The 20,197-nt window shown below is 44.0% G+C and overlaps 2 protein-coding genes across 2 annotated transcripts; both read left to right on the plus strand.

Annotated features, from left to right (window-relative positions):
- Nucleotides 1-867: 867 nt before the first annotated feature.
- On the plus strand, nt 868-3,004 carry LOC146196422 (uncharacterized). The gene is made up of 3 exons (XM_084597004.1): nt 868-876; nt 1,600-1,925; nt 2,932-3,004. Coding segments are annotated over exons 1-3 (336 nt in total). The 3' UTR covers nt 2,933-3,004.
- Nucleotides 3,005-10,882: 7,878 nt separating this feature from the next.
- Nucleotides 10,883-11,365, plus strand: LOC146196423 (uncharacterized). Its single transcript, XM_084597005.1, has one exon. It carries the CDS (start codon nt 10,883-10,885, stop codon nt 11,363-11,365), a length of 483 nt encoding a protein of 160 aa, XP_084453131.1.
- Nucleotides 11,366-20,197: the final 8,832 nt, after the last annotated feature.

Consider the following 20,197-nt stretch of genomic DNA (forward strand, 5'->3'; position numbering starts at 1 on the left):
ATAACAAGCAGTTTCTTAGACACCACTATATTAAAAAAAGAAGAACAGAGTATTAGAGGCGCAAGAGACGCAGGCGCGCACACACAGGCGAGAAATACGAAACAACAGAGCAAGAGATACGAACAGCCCGACGAATATGTATAAAAACGCCATCAGTATGACACGTGCTGAGAAAGTAAACCGGCATCCACCCTGGCGGCAACTGAAAACCGAAGCAGAGAGAAGGCAGCAAGGTAGGCGCGATCAGGCAGGTTCCGCCGAGCAATGACCAGACGAAGGGGAGATAATATCTACAGGAAAAGTTCAAGGCGACAAGCAGGGTGACCCCCTTGTCCACCTAAAGAAGGAAGGATTATTTTCGTGGGTTGGGATTTCGCTGCCTTCAGAGATCGCTTACTTGTCACCTGTTTGGTTTCTACTTCATAGAGTCTTTGACCTCTTTTAATATTATTCCTGCTCCTGAGCATTCCAAATCCGCTGAATTAGAGAGAGAGAGAGAGAGAGAGAGAGAGAGAGAGAGGCATAGTATACGCTGATGTCAAGGGCAGAGTAAAAGCATCTGCAACTATTGGATATCAGAAGCGTTTGAAGTCAATCACTAAAAAAAAAAAAAAAGGAAGAGAGTGACAGCGTCGATGACAGTAGCACACGTACATATACTAGCGATGCCAAGCACGGAATGCGACGTATTTAGCAACGCCTTTTCCAGCACGTGGTTGAATGACAGCCCCTGAGTGAAAAAAGCGATGAAAAAAAAAATAGATTTCTTTCCTTCGTTTCTATCCGCGCGTATAAAAGGAACCCGACCACCGCTTGCCAGGCATCGTTTCTTTCAGCCCATACCAGCTTCGAAAAAACAAGTCAACCATGATCGCCGTAAGTACCACCATTTCTCCATTTTCGTCGATATAAAATGCGAGCAGTACGTACACAACAGCGGTATGAAATGCTTTCGGGCGTTTTTGATGCGCTTATGATGCCTGGAGGTTTAAAAATGCTTTCTAGTTTTTGCACGATCTCGTTTGTTACGACTGCGCATAAATAAACTTTCCAACCAGCCACAGGCAGATATCGCCGCTCAATTTTCAGCGTATCCACAGTGGAACTTAATCACTCGTATGAACAATATTCCTGAAAGTGAACTCCTTGAGCGCAAGATCAATATATCTGACCTACATGTATCGCTTAAATATGTTAAATTCGTAGCGAACGCTCAAGTCTTGTATTCACCAGTATTTTTTTTTAATATTGATGATCTATAAGCTTCTTGCATGGCTGCTACATAGCTGTATATCGCTACTTGTTTTCATTAATTATTTGCTGGTTTGTTATTGCGCAATAGTTATAATTGTTTTTCGTATCTTTTATCGACTTTCTCACAGCTTACCATAAAGAGGCCCCACAGGCAAATTTTTCGGTGCGTGCTGCGTCCATGCTCATTCTATGAGCACTCTAGCTTCCACACTGAATAATACCTCATGCGTGAACCTTTAATAGACGCGAGCTATCAGCGACAAATATTTGTAACTTCTTTCTGCTAGCTAACTTCTGCTTATCGCTTCAAGTTGGGCAGAGTGTCATAAAACACCATTCTTCCAGGTCTTGTGCCTGTTCGCTCTGCTGGGCAACGCCCTCGCCGTGTACGTTCCCACGTACGGCGTTCCGGTCGCTGGTTACCCGACCGTTCCAGCTGTGGCGACTGTGCACGCCGCCCCCGTCGCTGCCGCCGCTGTCCACCGCGTGGTGCCGGTGGCTCCCACCGTGCACAACGTGGCTACTCCGTTCGGCTACCGCACCACGGGTGTCAGCTACAGCCACCGGGTGGACGCCCACCCTGCGCGCGTCCGCTACGTGTACGGCCTCAGCCCGTACGGCCTCAGCTACGGCTACGGATTGGGTGCCTACGGATACCCCATCTTGAAGTGGTAAGAGTGAAGAAGCAAAAAGTGTGCCTGTGTTTCCTAAGCCCACATTAAGTCATGCGCCTCATGCACGTCATTCATGACAGCGTCAGAATTCAATGCCATGCAAAGCTCTTATATCCTTGCAGGATATTTCGCGTATAAACCAGCACACTATGTTGTTTCCATGCCGTGTGCATTTGGTTTGATTGTGGAGATAAAGCGGCCGTTTACTCGGGAGTGACGGTTTTTCGTTGAACCTGTTTTGACCGCGGGTCGAGGGGTAGATTTCTGCACTATAGCGCAGACAACAGACTTTTCACTTCTTCTGATCCGGTTTGCACTAATCACAGTGATTCATTCTACATTATTGCAGAATTGATCAGGTTAGTAAACGTGGCTTAAATTTTATAACGCAGATTGACAGCATTGATGTCGAAGTACAACTTAAACGCTTGTTCAGAGAAACCAAGGAACGTATAAACGGTAGAAGTGGTTTCAGTGTCCGTAGGTTGCTTCAGCGATGTTATAGCCAATTTGCGGAAAGAGAACGGATTGTTTAGGCTGAATCACGTGCTCTGCACGCGCATTTCTTACAGTAAGGAGAGGAGCGAAGAATTAGGAAACCGGCTATAACAAAGAAGCTTCGGCTAAATGCATGAGGACACCATGGTTGCGCATGCGCTTCACAAGACCTGTAAGCATAATTTTCACAAACGCATGTGAAACCTTACAGCGTTGGTCGCTGACCTGTAACCTTGATTGCGTAACGTTAAGAAGTTCAAATAATAAAGACAAGTCTTTCAGAAATGAAAAGTTATAGTCTAAATAGAGGAAAAACAAAAATATAATTCATCGCTTGTCTTTGTACATCCATAAAATAACTCAGTCAGTTTACCCCTGTAGAGAGAGGTACCGCCCAAGCCCATAGTAGCCCTTTTCCTTCCTTTTTTCCGAAACAAAACCTGTTCCCGATATCTGCATCAGTATTCAACGAATTGTTTACCATGTCTGCTCTCACTTCTTGCAGAAGGGCGGCCTACTGACGGAACAAAGACGACCAAGCCTTGCGGTATGACTACCACGGACGAAGATACTTCAAGACAAAACTGTCTTTCTGACGAATTTGTCTAACCTTCACGGAGACGACAAATAAAAACCAGAAAGTCAAAGTGAATGTTCGTCTTTTTTCGCCGAGATAAGACTGGCGCGCGCATACTAAAATCACATCCAGACCTACTGCCCCCCGCTGCGGCAAAGAAGAGAGTGAAAAAGCTTGCAATCATCTCTTCTGTTATACGAAAATGGCAGAAGCACACGATTTGTCTTGTTGTTTAGCCTCACTGTATATCTTACTTACTCTCTCTGCGCTCTATGCGTGCAATAATTCCCAAGAGAAATGGCATGAAATAAGCACCTGGCATGTTCTCAGGAGTGCATACTCCCTGGCACGCGTTTTCCTAATGGCTAAGAATTACCTGTATTTTCCAAGACCAGCATAAGGACTCGACGGTTTTCTCCTTTAGCATGATTCAAAGTGATCTAAAAGTTAGGGTGGCACGCATATACTCAGCGATATCTTGTCTCGTTCTTTTCTGCTGGCTCTTGGCATCCGCGGCTGACGGCTATGGAAGCTTACAGACGCAACTTCAAGTAGTACATAACGTAGCTGAAATTTATAATATTCGCTATATGGAATGAACCCTACGCACTGCAAGCGCTTGCATTGGTCCCCGACATACATAGCATTCTTAGCGATAATCGTGACGGTATATACTTTAATAAAACTTTTATCAAACTAACAATTGAGATGAAAATAAGCTCTTCCAAACTACATTGTATAATACAACGTGCTTTATAATTAAGGCCATCCACTTACTGCAGAGAAATTACACTTTATTTGGCGATTTGCTTTCACTGTAGGGACAGCTACGTTCGGCGCCTGCCAGTCTGCCACCACTAGATATCAAAACTGCCCACACATCATGGAATTTCGAGGCTTTGGCTATATGAGCTGGAACACCATGAATTTCATAGGAAGGTTCTTAACGAGGTATTCTAACGCGCGAAGTGCGCCAAAAAACACGCCCACTATTTGCTGCTCAGCGAATAAGAGTACATCCACGAGGTCTGTATACCGACGAAACAAGCGATTCTGAGCAATTCTAAAAGTGTGGCCACAACTTACAGCGCAAACGGGCGGATATTTCACCCATGATTGCTTCCCGTCGCTTGTGTGATGGCCAGCACCAAATCCGCTGTACTCCACACGAGATGCACTCGAACTAATAACGGTGCGCAGACACAAGGAGAAACAATTGTTCTATTTTTACTCTTCTCTAATACGTGGGAGCTGAAAAAAAAAACAGCAATTTACTTGCATTTGTTGTCAGAAACAGCTCCTACAGTTTCAATGTAGTTACTAGTGCCCCTAAAAACCAGTTGCCAAAAACAAAAGAAAAAAGAAAATTCGCATTGATATGTATACTTCCTGTATATGCCCTCTCCACATTTGTATGCTCATAATATTTGTGAAAATGCTAGGAAATTACGCAAAATAGCTCAAGTTATATTGGAATTGATCAAGTGTGCAGGTAATAAAGATTATTTCCTGCCAGGGGAGCATATATACACAAGGTGTGATTAATGAACTACTGTGCTGTAGAGACACTTAGGTGCGCTATCTCCTGTGCAAAAAAGTTTTCGCCTAACTGCTAAAGTCGGGAACAGGGCGTGTGACGAGGTTTGACGTTAATTGTGAGGGCTGCCTGTCCCTCTTGAGGCACGGTTGGGTTATGCGCGTTGGTCAGATTTGCGCAATAAGGAGAGAGCTGAATGCATCTTCGCTTCTTCCGGATGAATCGACTGAATGCTCCAGTGCGTTTCACGGCCCTTACAAAAAAAAGAGTCCCGAGGTCGTGTTGGAGTTCTCTTAAGCCTACTGAACATGCGATTTTTTGTTCGTGTTGGGATCATGAAAGGCGGGTGTGGACAGAATGTTGAGGCACAGTTAGGTTTCAACGGGAAAGTGGACACCATGCTGGAGTTGAGTATTCTCAACATTATTCCTAGTTATTTTCGTAGTTGAATCCATGTTGAAATTATTATCTGATTCAACGCACGAATATCTTCTCTGGCTGAAAACATCAATAAGCGACCGTTTGCCGAAGCAATTTTCAGGGGCGTTAAACACTGATGCAGCCTATATCTAAGCGTTATCTGCTGTATCTAGACGTGAGGTGCCTTATACACACTATGCTGCGCGCATGAACCCATTACAAACTCATACACTTCCAAGTATTAGGCTCCAGCACTCGCTGTTTACAAAGCATGGAGAAATTTGGCACGGGACACTGCAATGTAAAGTAACTAGGAGACAGAGTAGCTAGGAGACCGGCGCTTTTTCACGTACGTTATAACTCAAGTTCATACCCCTCCATAAGGACTTCTGGATGTTTGCAGGTTGTGTACTGCAGATATGCAAAGTTATACAAATATTCTCCTGGATGGTTATTTATGTTGTTGCAGTAAATCTAATCAAGGCCACATGCGACATTCCGTTAACTCAGCCCCCTTCATTTCTTTGTAGACAATATCTTTTTTTTTTTTCTGAAAGCGGTGCCCAAGTATAACAACCCATGCCTCCTCAGAATTTATGTTTCATGTTAGATTTTACCCCTGATATCTTAGTAACCAGAATATAGCGCGCTTTTTCAAATATTTGCCAAAGGAGACCATTTCCATGTTTTATATAATACAATTATGAGCGAACATTTGTTGTTTATACGGCCTTTAAAACCACAACGAAAAATTAACCTAAATCCCTCAACATAAACTATACTGTGGAAGCACAACTAAAAGTTTGGTTAGCAATGATTAAGTAGAATCAACATCTTTGGGTTCATGATGGCTTTCTGTCAATTCAACTCGTACTCAGCAAGGCGTCACAGCAGCTCAAAAGTCGTTTTTGTAAGAGGCACACTTCGAATATTCAACGGCGTGGCTGCAGACGCCACTTTCCAAGACAAAGTCCAGCCAGTGTTGTTCAAACGCCGACCTGTGTCCTTCGCGATAATCGATGGCGTCAACAAGGAGCTCATCCACGTAGAATCTGCAGTTTGCATATGGAAATGTGCTGAATCATTCAAAATATTTCAGGTTATACCAAAATTAATGAATTTAGTCAATAAAATGTGCGCAAATAGGTTTATTCTCTTTTAGGTCAGCAGGGCAAGATGCATGAACAAGATAGAGTTGTCGGTGTTTTTCTGCATATTTAAGACGAACGGGAAGCAAAGTGCTCGTCAAGAAAAAAGTTATTTGACTTCTGAAGCATCCACATAAACACTATGGAAAGGCGAACGACAAGAAAGGAAAACGTTGATGAATTTATTATTAGGTAAATTGTCTTTAACAGCAACTGAAACAGACGCTTGTACGGCTATTTCCGAGGGAATCCTGGTATATCCATGCATCACTTGTCTAATTGTTTTCTAATATTCTTCTTGCTCTAATTAATTTCATTTTTATCAGCACAAAATTTGAATTATTAATATGCGAAGCCCAGACAGAAAAGTCTATTTGCTTCCCGAAAGTAATGCCTGCTGGATCTTTGTAAAGAGGCATACAAAAACGCAAATTAATTAAAAAGCGATAAACACCAAGGTAAACTAAGCGACGCGAAAATGAAACGTGCAGTATCCTACAATTATCGATCCTAAACTTTGGGAACAAAAGACAGCAATAACAAAGATCAGTAGCGTTCCCAAGACCACATCAAAAGGCAGAGAAAACGTGGAAAGTTACGCACGTGCCGCTATCCTACTGAATATCCGATATCCTACAGCTTGGCTTCGCTTGGCTTGGCTATGCTCGTATCGCAAATTTAGTTTGCGGTTGTTTACGGGTTGACGCTAACTTTCCGCGGCGGTAATCCCTAAACTGCTCACCGCGGTAATGGCCGCGCATGCGCAGATGTCGCCCGCCAAGTCCGATAAACTGTAACCTAAACACGGTAACGATATGCTATATCTCTCTACTAACATAAACAGTAATTAAGTACTACTGTTTTGTGCTCTCGTCGGCACGTATCAAACACAGGAATGAACCTCAGGTGTTTGCTTAAAGTTATTTATAATTGAAAGGAGGTTTCTTGCCTAGGTGTGACGGCTATCGCTTGCTGTACTTCGGATGCAGCAGAGCGGAACAACCTAGCCGCAGACCACAGTTTCAGCGCGAGAGACGAGCGCCTTAGTCAAGCGATGCCGATGAAGATGCCACCTTCCTTACAAAATGATATATTTCAATATGTGCAATTTTGCGCATTAAGTACTATATAACCTAAATACGGAAGGCAGTAACTTTTGCAGTGAAAGAAAGGAAGTATTCCAGATTCCCATACTGGTGACAAGAGCATATTTCAGCATGACCGAAATAAGCACCCTTTGCTAAACTACCATGAACTCAGGCCTGAAAAACTTCCTGTCAACCTCTTATTTTGAGCATTTGAGCTAAACATTTATGCGTATCATTTTTCTAACCCCTGACATATTTTCTAGGCTGTTTGTACCGTCTGTTGGTACCAGCAGTTATCTGGAGGGCGTGCTTCGTATGGCGCGCCGTAAATGGCTGGCATAGAACGAGAGTCGATTCGAGCTCATCCGGGAAAAGCACAGCAGTGTAATGGAATACAATAGGAAGCTTGCATGAAGCGATGCATGCTGGGTAATCCGCCATGTTGTTGTCGTTGGCAGCAGACGGCGGGCAGCGCAGCCAGGCTGAATGGAGCGATGTGCCTTTTCGTTTTCGACAGTCCATCGAGCAAACCCGCGGCTTTCTGTGTGCTGCCCTTACGTGCGCGCAAGATATCATGCAATATATCACTCAGGAACGTACGCATCGACGCTGTTCCGGAAAAATGGGGCACGCTATGCAGAAATGCAAAGCAGTGCGGAGCGGACCTGTTCAAGCTACGCGCGGACGACTGACTGCACTATGCGTCTGGACATGTGGCCTCCCGCCGACATCGCCGACATTCATGACTTCTAGTTCTGGCGAGTACTTTTATACATTCCCGGATTGGCGTCGATCACCATGTGTCGGCCCGACAGGGATCCTTTGCCTGCTCGCACTCGTGCAGACATATTTTTGGAATTGTGAAGAACCCACAGTTGGCTTGTCTGATCGCGCCAGCATCATCTGCGCGCACTACGCGACCATGTAGAAGAGGCTAGTGTGACAGTGTCGTGCTGCGTCCTTTGCTGCCAACCACAACTTTATGGCGGATTACCCAGCATGCATCGCTTCGTGCAAGCTCCCTGCATAGTGCACAGTGCTATCTAAGTTCACCGAAATGAGCTCGCGGACATCGCACCGATTGGTGGTGAAAAGTAGGCCTAGCACCTACTAGAATGCATGGAAGTGAATGTTTTTAAATCGGTTTTCTCTTGTCACATGGCACCTACGATGTCGTCCTTTCGTGCAGAGCAACCATACATATCCTATAAAAGAGTGAGAAAGCATGCAATGTCAATTCCGAGGTGAAGATTCTTTAAAACACCACGCAACAAATCAGGGTACGAGTCGAGTGAGCTACTCGTAAAAATACTGTAAGCAAAACCTGCCGTAGTATTTTTCTCTTTTCGCAAAGTGCGAGTGGAGGCTGCCAGTCAATGTAAATGGCAAGTGCTTTGAAGAAATGTGCGGCAATGTAAGCTACGTCATTCCGGATAAAATATATGTTTTAATATGTCGCTAAAGATATGTGTTGTGAAGCCATACATGGCTAAGCAACGTTACTTTTATTTCTTTTAATTGTCCACGCTAACTTTAGGCCCGCTATCTGCTTGGTGTAAGTTTCATCAAATCGCGCAAGCTTTTCGTGCTGCCCCATATGTTGCCTCATGTTCTAAATCTGCTTACTAATTCCTGTCTTTCAAGGTATGCAGCCTGGAAAAAACGGCTTTCAAAAATTACAGGATAGCACTTGGCATCCATAGATCATTTATACAATGCATATATCCGCTAGCTAACCACCTGTTATCACGTCGCCAGTTCGATGGCGTCACGCCAGCGACCACTCATAGAGGACAACGCCGACGACGGGATCTATTGAAAATGTGGCATATGAGGATTTCGCTTTGAAGGCTTGGTTACATCTACCCAGGACACTTGGCTTACCAGCAAAGCAGTGAGAGGAGCGCTTCTCTCCCTACCCGAGCTTCAGTTCTGGTCTCTGGAAGGTATGGCAAAAAAAAACTCCTTCTTAGAATTTGGAGATAAGATATACCTCGAAGAGATTGGTGGCGGGTCAAATTCATATACTGAGGTCTATTTAGCCAGAATCAAGCTTATACATGGTGCGTGCCGACAAACGGTGCTAAATTTCCACCACACGATGGATTCTGGATTGCAAGTACATGATAGGTTAGGATTTGGCAGGGTATATTAGGTCATCTTATGAGAAGAGAGGAGTCGCTGGAAAAAGATTTGATGTTGGGAAAGGTTGAGGGTCGCCGGATAAAGGGTAGGCAGCGAACGCGATGGTTAGATGGCATCCTCGAGGCACTGCAGATGAAGTTATGTGATGTTAGAAAGATAGTGAGAGACCGCAAAGCGTGGCGTGACATGGTCCATAGGGTCACGAAGAGTCGGACACGACTGAACGACTGAACTGATGCACACAAAAGTGTATATATACCCTACCTAAGCACATACTCCCCAAAAGTCTTAAACACCATATAAGACGAATGTTTACAATGTTGTTGAACTCTTTCAGCACAGCTGTACTTAAAGAGTAATTAGCGAGTGCGCTTCAACCAAGCCATATGCTCACGTGAGACCGCAAGTGGACGCGAAAGTCGACGAATGCGGCACCAAACAATATAAACACCCTTTGCCCCAGATACATCGCCTCTTGATGTGACAGCGACAGAGGTAAAAATCAAAGTCCTCTTAGATATATCACCAAAATGCGACCTGCTAAAACACGCTTCATTAGTGACTGTGTGAAACGACCTCGACATCGGGGGCACGGAAAACAAGAAGAAAGTGGCAGTAACAGGACGGAACGTATTCAACGGAAAATGCTATAAAAAAACAAACGCTTAGCGCTTCGAAGCAAAACAGTTCAAGGCTGCCAAACGTGTGGTGTTCTTTCGCAGATAAAAGACGGTCGACATCGAACGAAGTCGGTTAGCACTGTTTTATCAACTGTGTGACATCTGAATTTCTTTAAAATCGCATTCATGCCTTGCAGGCGCCTAAAATAGCCCTGTGACCAACGTTCTCTGCTGTTCAGATTACGCTAGTCAAAGACGGGGAGCACGTATTGAAGTGACAGCAAGCAAGAGATTGTGGCCCTTATTTACAGCCACCGTTCATGACTTTCGGGGGACAGGACCGGTTGCTGCAGCTTAACGCTCACCTCGACTAAAAATCAAATGAAAAAAGAAACTACTGACACTGCTTTGTAAGCAGAAAGAAGACACGCCATGTCCGGGGCTCTTCCTGACTAGGGTATAAAAGGGGAATGAGCAGGGCTGTCCAAGTATCATTTCTTTGAGCTATTCACAGCAGCAAGAAATCAAATCAGCCATGATTGCCGTAAGTACCCTTAGCATTCCCGCTCTTATGAGATCGTGGGCCGAGGTATATATGGTGCAATAATTATTAGCAAATTATTTTGTGGAGGAGTTCTCAAGTCTGTGACACATCATAACACATGCCTTCTAATCCTCGAGTTCGTTCCAACTGCAACTCTGAGATTATAACACTTGAATCGTTTTCTTGAGCAAGTATCACCTATCAGTCAGTGATATAAATTCACTGACTGACCATCGCACATGTTAAAATCCTTGCCACCTTGCCATGGCTAAAATAATATTAATAATAGTGTAGAACCGTGTGTGCCTAATTTATGTGCATATAATTTAGATTTATCACAGATACGACAATGTCACGTAATGTCGTAGTGAACACTCATGTGCCCTCAATTTATTCTTCACTCCTTCTCCGTTAATTCGGTTTGTCCAGTCATCCTTACAGACTTACCAAGCATAACACATTATGTGTTACAGGTCCTGTGCCTCTTGGCTCTGCTGGGAAACGCCCTCGCCAGCTATGTGCCCACGTACGGAGTGCCGGTTTCCGGCTACCCAACCGTGCCGGTGGCCGGTTACCCCACCGTGCCAGTGGCCGGCTACCCCACCGTGCCCGGTGTTTCGACGGTGCACGCCACTCCCGTCGCCGCCGCCTACACCGGCGTCCACCGCACGGTGCCGGTGACTCCCACCGTGCACAACGTGCAAACCCCGTACGGCTACCGCACCACCGGCATCAGCTACAGCCACAGGGTCGAGCCTCAGCCCCTGCGCCTCCGCTACGGGTACGGCCTCAGCCCATACGGCCTCAGCTACGGATATGGAGTGGGCGCTTACGGATACACCCCAATCTTCAAGTGGTAAGCGTGACGAAATAGAGTGTATTTCGTGTGGGAGCCTATCAAGGATAAGCACGCATATTAAATCTACCACTGGGAAAAAGCTGTTCTGTAAATTCAGCAGTGAAAAAGGATTTTTCTTTAATTTTTCTGGCCCATGCAGGGTTCAGAAAGGAAAAGATACAATTTCAACAGTGAGTAGATTTTACACAAAAGCGGCTCATTTGGGTAAAAGGGATGTGTTCCACGGGGAATACTAATAGCGCGTAGAATATGTATACAGAGCGTAAAGCGGCTAGGCGTCCAGTAATACAGGCGTCAACGTAAACCTCTCTCTCATGGTGCAATGGTGCAAGCTGCAGACGATTGACAAGCAATGCAAATATGCCAGAATTCTCGAGTGGCCAACATACCGGCAACCAGGCACATCACCTGCACCATTAATCGTCAATAATAATAATAATAATAATAATAATAATAATAATAATAATAATAATAATAATAATAATAATAATAATAATAATAATAATAATAATAATAATAATAATAATAATAATAATAATAATAATAATTCGGCGGCAGAGTAGTGTTGCAATTTTTAGAGGTGCCGTACAAACAATAAGATGTAACACTGATGGTTATTATAGTGATTACGATCTCTCAATGTGAATATCAGACTAAGTACTTTATTGTCATAAAGGGTCAATAAATTTTCTAAGAGACCATTTAGGAATGAAATGTAAATAAACGGTCGATCGCGAAGTTGCAAATGTTTTCTTCAACTTTAATTGTTGACTTCTCTATTTATTTATTAACGCGCGGCCCTCACAAATGTGTTACTGAAAGAAAGTTCGTTTTCTTAACCTGCTGCAGAGACGGAAGTGACCGAAGAAGCATCGCTTCGCAAGGCACGCCTCCGGAGTCGCACGCACAAGACTGTGACAACGCCTTTGTTGACTTGTTTGGCTGTTGCGCTAACAAAACTAAAATAAAATTCAAAGTATAACTTTTTGTTGTTTCCTTCCTTGAACTTATATGCATACGACGTCCTACAGTAGACAGTACATGTTTAGCTTTATTGGTTTCGAAGCTTCTCTTTCTACTTGACTTTTTTTGCTGATGTCCTGACTTTTATCTTCCCTCTTTTGTGTGCACATAATACCGTAAAGAAATGTATTTTTGGGTGGGTGAAATAGAAAACAGGGACTCTATTGTTTCGCGGGTCTACTCAGGCATTTTCTTTAAACCATTATATTGAGGAAAAACTTGTACTATAGCTCACAAAATGGTTTGCTGCACTACATCCTATACGCCATCCGTTTAGCGAGGGAACTCTCAAAAACATCAGACGGGAAAGACGAGGTAATATACATACTTTTCCGCCTTGCGCACGACGAATGCGTTAACGGAATGCCTTTATTATGCCCCTTAGCCATGAAGACAAGGTAGCCCATTGACGATATATCTCACTTAGACAAAGTGAGATATCAAGCGCCCATTCCGTTTGGCCTATCCTCGTAGCATTATTGTGAGACAAGCGGTAAACGCGGACACGATAATAGTTATCCCGATGACGTACATTTCTCCGCGAGATGTCCCCATGTACAGGTACTGCTTAGCAAAATTTGTTCGTGTTCCGTGTACATATTCAAACGCTGATGTCTCATTGGTACACCCGCCGTGGTGGTGCAGTGGTTAGGGCGCTCGAATGCTGAACCAAAGGTTGCGGGATTGAATCCCGGCCACAGCGGTCGCTTCTTGATGGAGGCGATTTCAGTACAGGTTGAAGAACGCCAGGTAGTCGAAATTTCCAGAGCGCTCCACTACGGTGTGTTTTATAGCCTGAGTTGCTTTGGGACGTTAAACCACATAAACCAAACCAAAGCCTTATAGTACTGAATTTCAAGGATGTATTCTCGAAATTAAAAGAAAATTAGACGCCTATATCTGACTTGCCATTCCACTACACCTTAGTGTGCACTGACGACGTTGTTTGAAGAGAGAAGTCCAATGAATAAGTATTGACACCGATGTATGTCTCTTATCTCATGCCCTTCATAATCGACACATAGGAAGGATCATTCTACGTGGATTCACCCAGAAATTGGTGTTAGCAAAGATGAAGTGTTAATCTTGACAAAAATATTTCCCAAAAGCAAATCTCAAAAAAGAAGCTAAAGTTTTGTTGGAATATCTTCAGGGTAATTTATTTACCCGAGCAACACACCAGACCGAAATAGACATTTCATAAAATTTACAAAACAAAGCGGGAATTATATGGCCAACTATAAACGCAAATGATTCGTTATTTGTCGCGAGGGTAACTGCGCACTCGTCATCTAGTAGGCGAGGGTATTTTTTTTTTTTAAAGAACATTAACTGTACATCAGGTGAGTAGAAATATATGCGCTTCAAAAAACGCGATATCAAAGTCATCATGAAGCTTACAGTGCGTTACATGTTCATATTTCCAACGAGCCTGCTAATGACCTACACTACAGAAAATCCTTATTTCTTATTCCTTTTATGAGATAACCGGACACGTTATATCGATATGTTAGAAGGGTTATCGCTTTATAAATGGTTCATGCGTTCAATCTTATGCCCCACAAAGCTTGGCCCAAGTACAACATTACGTACCATGCCACTCAGACTGCTTTACATCACAAAGAAGAAAAGAGCGCAGGGGTATTTTCAGACGGCAGTTACATCTTTATTGTTACTTTAGGTTTTTTTCAGCAGCCCATATTCTTTCATATGCATGAAGCACTGAGTAAGTTTACTGAATCTAGCATTTAGTGCATCCTTATTAGTGTGCCTCCTTGTGTGCTGAGCCAGTAAAACGAAATATAATATATTTGCCCAGCTTAGCTGTAATCTCGAATGCCACGTTACATTCTGCTGGATGAGCAAATCTATAAATTTAGAGAAACTTTCTCCGCTACATTAACTGGCTCGAAACCTACAAAGGCTTCTTCACGTGCACTGACTGAGAACAGGGCATAGCCTTTGCATTAGTGGCGTTTCACAGGTGTTGGCCTTGAGAAAATTTTTCTTAACACATGAAGCGCGGTGCATGAGTCAGACGAAATGAGGTGTTTAATTGTATCTCAGCTTGTTGCCCAAGACGAACGCTTTGGTTTTTTTCTCTACTCGAGCTAGATTAGAATAGTTGCATCTGGTTCAGACTTTATGGCGGAAAAAAGTAATGTGAAAGAATGTGAAAAAGATGCGAACGCGATCCCATACTAAATGCGGTGGAATATCATCATTTATCATAGAAATACGAAGTAGCTACTAGTTAAACTAATTCATTTACAGGGTATGCGGACGTCGCAGGACAGTCAGCGAAGCGTGATTCCGTTGTCAACGGCAGTTTCTAGGGAGCCTATCAAGTCGGTCGTGGAGCTTCACAGGGAGGAGTCCTTAGCCCAACTTTATCTAACGTTACGCTAATTGGCCTGGTGAGTGAACTGCCAGCTAACATCCACATCAGTGCATATGCTGACGACATCTGCATCTGGGCTTCTGGTTCGACGCGTCCATAACTACGTGCGAGATTGCAACAAACTGTGTCATCGACATCGATGTACCTGCGGCGTCAAGGTTTGCTTTTAGCGGCAGAAAATTGTGCAGTGATCGCATTTACAGGAAAATGCGTCAGCCGCTACCCGATTACTCTTCACGGAGTTGTAATACCGTACGTCTCCAGGCACAGGTTCTTGGGAGTAATAACAGACTATCTTGATCGAAACATATTCTAAAGCGTTTGACAAGGTCTCTCATGAGCTTCTCTTCCTTAAATTAAATAACCTGAACATTGACCCTAACGCGCTTGCATGGCTGAAGAGTTTTCTTTCAAACCGTTCACAATACGTTACAGCAAATAACGTTGATTCACATTCTATACCTGTCCGTTCTGGCGTGCCTCAGGGGTACGTTATCGGGCCCCTCCTTTTTCTCATCTATATAAACGACTTATCGGCTAACATTTCTTCTTCAATTAACCTTTTTGCTGATGGCTGCGTTATTTACCGTGTAATTAATGATGATAATGATGCCTGTTGCCTTCAGTCTGGTATTAACAAGGTTCTTGATTGGTGTAAGGAATGGAATATTAAATTAAATATTAATAACTGTAAGCATGTGCACATTTCTCGTAGTTCCAGCATACCCACTACTTATCAGATTAACAATGTTTCTCTTGAGACTGTGTATTCTTACAAGTATCTAGGTGTTTACATTTCTTCCAACCTATCTTGGAAACCCTACGTTGACTATATCATAAATAACACAAACTGCATGCTAGGGTACCATCGGAGAAACTTATCTCTTTCATCCAGTTCTTTAAAATTATTGCTTTATAAAACTCTGGTACGCTCTAAATTAGAATAGTCTGCATCTGTCTGGAGCCCTGGCATTGATTCACTCGTTTCCGATTTGGAAGCTGTGCAGAACCGCGCCTATCGCTTCATACTGTCAAACTATCACAGAACAAGTAGTGTAACTGCCAAGAAATCAAGTTTGTCCCTTCCACTTCTATCTCACCGCAGATCAGTAGCATCATTATCCCTTTTTCATAAAATTTACCACAACAGCTACCTGAAAGAAAGATTACTAACATCTTACATATCAGTGCGCATTGATCACCGCCATAAAGTTTGGGTTCCATCTAGTCCCACAAAATGTTTCCATGAATCATTCATACCTAGAACTTGTGTCAGTTGGGATCACCTTCCCCATGATATTGCATGTATACCAGATAACGACGCATTTCGCAAAAACATTTTTTTCTTTTAATGTATCTATGCTTGTTACTATGTTAATATTTGCCCTTTACTTCCTGAACATAGTTTTTACTTATCCCCACTGCATTCTGAAGTTTTGTTTTCCTTTTTCTTTTGCCCATGTTTTTTGTGTACTTGTACTGTATTTTTTCGGTAACTTTGCTGTACTTTCATATACTTTTATGTATCCCACTCCCGTCTGTAATGCCCCCGGGCCCTGATGGTAAAAAAATAAATATTAATATGGTGAAGAAAAGACTAATCAATTTTTGCCATGTACTTCGTTTCATAGCTGGCATCAAATGGGGTCCAACTGAGCGCTCCTTACTACAGTTTTACGAGACTCGGTTGGCTACATCCGGTACAGTCTCCCAGTACTCTCTAATATGAGCATTTCCTGCTTGCGGTCTTTAGAGAGCGTGCAAGCGCAGGAACATTTCCTGCTTGCGGACATTAGAGAGCGCGCAAGCGCAGGCACTGAAAATATGCCTTGGACTGCTCAGATGCACCTCTAACAAAGGCACAATTGAAGAGGCACATGCTCACCCAATATCCATAAACTTTTCACACGGACCACTTCATGTATATTTCCGAGCACTTACACGACCCCGTTTTCACCCACTGAGCAAGATTCTGGACGAGCGGCCGGACTGCAGTTTTGCAAGTGCGCTCTGCTGCCATCAGTCGCAAGTACCAACAGGATTTGCCCTCCCATATCTTCCCGCCCAAGCACCAAGGGTGATGGATAAACCTCTTTGTGCACCTTCGTGTTCCCGGGATACTAATGAAATCAATGGTGCCAATTAGTGGACTCAAACAACTTACTCTGGCGCACATCTGGTCAGAATATTCTAATTATATTCACGTAAACACTGACCGATCTGTGTCAACACAATCCGCTGCAACTGTGGTCATACCAGCTCAAAAAACGACTCTACATTTCCTTTTGGGACATACTTCTCCATCAACCACTACTGAACTTTTAGCCATTCAGGAATCTATTCGCTACATATGTGGGGAACCACCTCAAAAATGGTGTATATTAACGGACTCAAAACCACATTGCAACTTTTGGAAACCTTCTTACACCACACTGCCTACCAGTCTCTGGCACTAATCATTATGGAGTTCCTCACATCCGCCCGACTGAAAGGCCAGAGGATAATGTTCCTATGGATTCCTGCCCACTCCGGGCTCCATGGAAATGAACTGGCCGACGTTGAACCAAAAAATGCACGCAGAAATGGCCTCCAAACAGCTGTGCCTTTTTCAAGAGCAGACACGATGTGTCTTCTTACGAACTGTATGAACAATGCTACGACATCTTACTGGGCCTAGCCAGACGCCCGACACATTCTTCTAAAAAGACTCGATCAAACACTGCAATTTTATGTCCCGCGTGATACTCCGCGTCATCATATATCCTTGCTACATAAACTTTGTTTAAACGTGGCTTTCACGCGCAGGTATTTAGATTTAATTGTACAGGTGGACTCCCCGGAGTGTTCTACTTGTGGTATCCCCGAGAGTGTGGACCATATATTATTGGTGTGCCCAGTGTACTCGTGTGAATTAAATGTCCTCGCCGCTTCTTTGAAGAATTTGGACAAGAGTTCTCTGGTGGAGGAACTGCTACTGGGTGCTTGGCAGGACAAGAGGAAGGATCTCCAGACAGTGCATGCTATTTGCCGTTTTTTGAGCGCCACCGGACTTGAGTCGTGCTTTGTAAAGCAAGCTCCCGTGCCTCTATATATATTGTAAAAGAAGGCTAGGTCGAGATGGCGAGGTCGTGACGGCAAGGACAGCGAAGCCTTGTCTAGCGTTTTTAATCCGATCACGAACCCAGGCGCGCGCCGGCGCCGGCGCCGCGGGACAATGATTCTGTACAAATGAAAGAAGAAGATGATGACATGGAGGCGAAAAGCAAGGCGCCCGTGTGCTGTGCGATGTCAGTGCACGTTAAAGAACCCCAGGTGGTCGAAATTTCCGGAGTCCTCCAGTACGGCGTCTCTCATAGCCTGAGTTGCTTTGGGACGTTAAACCCCACTAACCAACCAACCAACATGTACAAATGAAAGAAGGTCCTCAGAAGGCTCACAATGTATATATATATATATATATATATATATATATATATATATATATATTTCATATACCTTCTCCCACATCGTCACCCATCATGATCATCTTTCTTCTCCCCTTCCCCTTCCCGAATGCAGAGCAGCAGGCCATATTTGAATTATTCCGACCAACCTCTCTGCCTTTCCTTTCAATAAATCCATCTATTCATGCACAACAGTTCAGTAGCAGAATGCGGCATTCAGGCTTTCGCCTTTCACTACTTTAGTCGCTAAACTCCCTCATAATGTTTTGGAATAGTAGTAGCAGTGAAGTGTAGGAATGGGGAAGTCGTTTGAGGGGTGGTAGTAGCTTCGCGGCCCTGGCCCTTTCACAGTGGCTTGAAAGCGGCCCTGGAGGGAGTCAGCTGCTGAATTGCTAGCTGTACTACGTCGCGGACGATTGTAGCTTGAACCAGCCCTGGAGGACGGCGATTCAAAACGCGCGGCGTCTGGCGCGCACATTCATGGTAGATTGTCTGCGCCGTAGTATGCAGAGATTTCTCAGCCATTTGGACGATCCTCAAAATGAGAGACAACATGTAATCACCGTCACGATTGTAACCCTCATCACAGGTAGCGGTTGTGATGTTGGGAAGACGACAAAAACTTGGAGGCGATGCGCCGAGTCTTTAAAGCCTCAAACGTTCTGCAATTATGGACGACATCGCACGAAGTGCGAGGTTTTCTTTCGTAATTAGGAAAGTGTAGACATCTTCAGTAAATTTTTTCAGAAGGTGGCCAACTGTATCCTCTTCTGTCATGGCACAGTCAATAGTGCTGCAAAGCTTTAGTACTTCTTTGTACACGGTGCATGTATCACCTAGCCGCTAGGCTCGTTGGACAAGGCTTTGTTCGGCTTTTTTCTTGCGCGACAAGAAGTCCCCAAAGCACTTTCTCAGTTCCTCTATGACACCGCCCCAAGAGGTAGGGAATCTTCGTGATTTTCGAACCGCAAGAGTGAAGTATCCGCAAGAAAAAGAAAACACGTTCGACCGCTGCATAGTCGTGTCCCAGCAGTTATACTTGCTCACTCGTTGGTAATGTGTGAGCCCCTCTTCGACATCTTCATCAAAAGTTCCAGCAAACGTACGCCGGTCGAGTTGATGCGGAGTCCCGAGGATGTTGTTGACTCGTCCCAGACGTCCCCACAGACTGGTCGTTTCCTGCCGAGGTCTTCATATTGGGCAAAGATGGCGACCAGGCCAGGCTCGACTCTTTAGAAAGGTGAATGGGTCCAGGATCGATATCGAGCACCTACCATCAAGTATTAGGAAGTAGCAATTCGTAAAACTAACTTATGTACAGGGTATGGGGACGTCGCGGAACGGTCAGCGAATGGTCAGCTAATTATCCCGCGTTCCCCTGCTTTTCTGCCTATTAGTACTAATCCCACTGCTTCTGAGCACAGCGTATCAATATAGTTGGAATGTCCTTTCATGTAAAACCAGCCAGTGTGAGGTATCAATCACGCTGTTGCGGTGCAGAATTCCGGGCTTGAATTTGTATCTGTGCAGATGTGGGTGGATACGAATAAACCTATGTGCATCATTCGGTGAAGTGGAATCCGTAGAGCATTTTCTGCTCTCTTGCCGGCGGTTCACACTTGAGAGAAGGACATACCATGAGGTACCCTGCTCTACGTTGGGACTCCCCTTGTCAATATCCGTTTTGCTGTCGTTCGGTGTGGGAGCCAAGAAATTTATTTTGGACACTGTTTTTACAATTATCCATCACTACATCATAGCAACTGCTGAGTTACTTGTTAACACTTCTCAAAATTCGTCGAGGTTTTTTGTATCAAAATTTAAATTATTGTTATTAAATTCAAACCGGAATCTGTATAGCTAGCTGCGTTGTTATAATACTTTACATCCTCGCTTTACGTCAAGGTTGTGCATGTAATCAAGTTTGTTTACGACACTACACCTTGTTCATTCCCACATAGTGGCT

This window comes from Amblyomma maculatum, chromosome 3, assembly GCF_055883805.1.
Source record: "Amblyomma maculatum isolate TAMU_Amacu chromosome 3, ASM5588380v1, whole genome shotgun sequence".
NCBI lineage: Eukaryota > Metazoa > Arthropoda > Arachnida > Ixodida > Ixodidae > Amblyomma > Amblyomma maculatum.

Coding starts and splice junctions, on each gene's coding strand:
- LOC146196423 (XM_084597005.1), top strand. CDS start 10,883: ATGTGCCCTCAATTTATTCTTCACTCCTTCTCCGTTAATTCGGTTTGT.